The sequence below is a fragment of the Fusarium oxysporum genome, chromosome 15 (genome assembly GCF_000149955.1).
Source record: "Fusarium oxysporum f. sp. lycopersici 4287 chromosome 15, whole genome shotgun sequence".
NCBI lineage: Eukaryota > Fungi > Ascomycota > Sordariomycetes > Hypocreales > Nectriaceae > Fusarium > Fusarium oxysporum.
Genome location: NC_031000.1, coordinates 605,391 through 608,527, shown reverse-complemented (window position 1 = coordinate 608,527; position 3,137 = coordinate 605,391). Strand labels below are relative to the sequence as shown.

General features: G+C 48.1%; 1 protein-coding gene across 1 annotated transcript; it reads right to left on the bottom strand.

The window, feature by feature from the left end:
- Window positions 1–456: 456 nt before the first annotated feature.
- On the bottom strand, window positions 457–2,598 carry FOXG_16751 (uncharacterized protein). The gene has a single exon (XM_018396766.1). The coding sequence runs from the start codon at window positions 2,425–2,427 to the stop codon at window positions 1,015–1,017; it is 1,413 nt and encodes a 470-aa protein (XP_018257531.1). The 5' UTR covers window positions 2,428–2,598; the 3' UTR covers window positions 457–1,014.
- Between the last annotated feature and the right edge of the window lie 539 nt (window positions 2,599–3,137).

Below are 3,137 nucleotides of genomic sequence, written 5' to 3'. Positions count from 1 at the left end.
TCAAGCTGACTTTGGTCTTGGTCTCTGCTGCGATGGATCGACCTTGAAGGGACAAGACATTCCGTTGGGGCTTGGGTTGGTTGGTGCCACATGGAAGGTGATTACTGAATATTCAAAGCTGGTATATTCAAAATCTACAGTAGCTACATCGTTAGGAAAGATCTTCACTATGTATAGGTTGTATGTTTCCCATCGCGGCTAAAAGAGCCTTAGGATTCCAGGCATACCGAAGCATATCCTCTTACAGCACGGGCATCTTTTAATACTATTGAGGTTCTGGTTGCTAGCCAGATGGGTCGGCTAGCTAAATCATAATGGCTAGCATTTAGATGTTGTATTCCTGCTTCGGTTTATGATGCTCATTCTCTCGCTGGGCTTCCATCTCTTGTTAAAGGTGGCTGTGGGTAGTCAACTTCAGCTCACAAGCTTTCTTCTCAGGTGATGAATGTTGGTTGGCATTATCACCAAGGTTGCTAGAGCTCGGTACTGGACACAAAGGGTCTGATATATCTCGCCGAATGGTCTTAACGATACTAATATTGGAAGATCTATTGGCTTGCGCAGGGCAAAATCACCGGAATCGAAATACTTTCTTCCCTTCCATTGATTACCGAGTCAGCTTAATTATCGCTTACCATGAAGGCCGTAGAGCATTTTACTAACTTCTGACTGGTGATGAAGAAGATTCCGTCTGCTGGGGACTATTCTATATAGGTGCAAGAGGCGCTTATCCTTCTCTGTAGTGAACTGGGAGGGTTTTGGTTGATCCATATGATATGTAGCAGGTTGGAGCTCACAAACTGTTTCTCAAGCGAAAGGGAGGAGGGCAGTCCCTGTCACTACGGTATCTCAGAAGACGATAGCTTGGATGAAGTGAAAATCAGAGGTTTATTCAATACCGTGAAAGTTTTATTCCATAAAGGCTGTCCAAAGGTTCCGTGGAACAGAATGTACGTAATCTCGCATTTGGCTCATCCCGAAGAAATCCCACCACCTTTGGAACACTTTACCACATTAAACCATGTCCCTATCCACTTCCTTAGTCTCGTTGTCTCGCGCAGATAATCTAGCACCACCCTGGCGCCGCCAACCGAAAAGAACATGAGGTTTGTTTCTAATAGACTCTCTAAGCTTTTCTTCACTACGATCCATCCAAGTATGGCCCACAGCACAGCTGACAGGGTGCAATGGCGACCCCTGCAGTAGAAAGTGATCAGATGCGCGTCGGTCAAAGGAGGCAGTGATATCTAGATCGTTTGCAATCTGTTCGCAAAAGACGTCAAGAGGCAGATCGTTGACGTCACGGCCAAAGGGATTTTCGATTTCTTGGCCGATAAACAACAAGCCAAAGATAATATAAGCCGCTGTGATGGTAGCAGGGATAGCAATCCAGCCAAGTGGGCCAGTCAACTGGAACGGCAAGAGCATAACATACACAAAAGTAATCTGGCTGATGGCAATGGTGTATGCGACAGGCAGAGGGGTATTGAGGACACGATCGCAACCGACTGCAACGTCGTTAAGAGTGGTAAGATGATTGTAAGCGATGGTCTGATGAATTGAGACAGGTAACTGTTTGTTGGCGATGATGGAGTCGAGAGTTATTGCCAGGTGGTTCAAGATCTCAAGAGGAAGGTTTCCTTGATGCTCCTCGGCCCTCTTGAGGTGCTTTCGAGGGTCACTTTGAGCAAAAGAGAGACCAAGGTACTCGCCGGCAAACTTGCTGAAGTTTGTGACCCGTTTCGTCGGCGCGGTTGTCTTTCCAGCAAACGTATCAAGATGTGCGATGTAGGGTTGCATGTCAGGTTGACTGGCGCAGTGTTCGAAGCGGAGGGTGTGTTTGAGGGCAACAGCGTAGCCGGCAATGAGTTTCAAGGCCGCAAGCTTCTTAAGGAGAAGTTCGCGAGGGTCTTGGCCGCCAGCACCGCTGTCATCAGCATGGATCCAGATGATACGGCCAAGAGTCTGAGATGCAGTGGCTAACGTTCCCCAGTATCTGCGACCCTCAGCATAGCGTTCGTAGGCAGTAGACGATCGGAATGAAAGGCTAAGACCGACAACGAAACCGAGAATGGTGAGCAGAACAGAGTTGACGCTCAGGTCATGGACCTTTTTGGAGATGACAGTAATGGCAGTTGCCCAGCAGGCAACGAGCAAGAGCGGAAGGATCAGCGAGGGCATGATGGACCCATGCAGCTGTAGGATAAGGGGCCATTTGGAGTGTCGTTGAAGATCCCGAGGGCCACTGAAGTAGTTATTGTCATCTTCCCCATCGCTGAACGTGGGTTGTCGGTTGGCATTGATGGACGGAGAAGGCGGGCAATTGTGGTGGTTTGAAGAGTTTCCAGGGCCTGATATGCGTTCTCTGATCTGTGCCTCCGGATATGGCTTGGATTGCGGTACGTGATCTCCACCGGCGTCTGACATTTTGATGAAGATCTTGAAACTGGCAAGAAAACAATTGACTGTGCTTTTAGGATGCAGAGGTAGAGCCAAGAGACGAAAGGGACTAAGACCTAGAAGTGATGTGGCCAGGTAATATAGCCAAAGTGTACAACGACGCTTACCAGGGAGGGAAATTGAAATTCCTAAAGGGTTCCCAACATTCGAGCAGCTTGCAGTGCATTTAGCGCTGATGGGTGGCGGGACTAGCGCTCAGACTATTGAAAGTCGTGAAATAAGCTTCAACATAAGAATTTGCCAAGGTGGCCTAGACCAATGTTTAAATCCTAACTAGACGCAGAGCTGTTTAACATTACGGACTGGCTGGACGCCACAGGGGTTCCGCTTCTGACTCGCTGATCTCTGCTTCTTTATTTACAGCTATGGAGGTGCTGATCAAAATGGATTATACTCTATCAATTCATTTAGTAAACTCGAGGCATTTCGGCATCGACCTTGTCCTGAACAGATATGCAGCCTCGGCGCTTAATCGCTGGCTTAAAAGGCAGTTGACTTTTGGGGCTAGTCCAAGGTGAAGCTAGTCCGCAAACCATCAAAGCTGAAATGAAGACGAAAGCCAGCGCTCGGCCCATTAAAATGCTCGCGTGACCACAGATACGGTATGGCGCTGTCGCGCGACGCATCACAGGGAAATTGCGTTATTAATACAGTCCACCATGCAGATAGACTTCTCA

Excerpts from the sequence above, each read along its gene's own strand:
- FOXG_16751 (XM_018396766.1), bottom strand. The coding sequence starts at position 2,427 with ATGTCAGACGCCGGTGGAGATCACGTACCGCAATCCAAGCCATATCCG.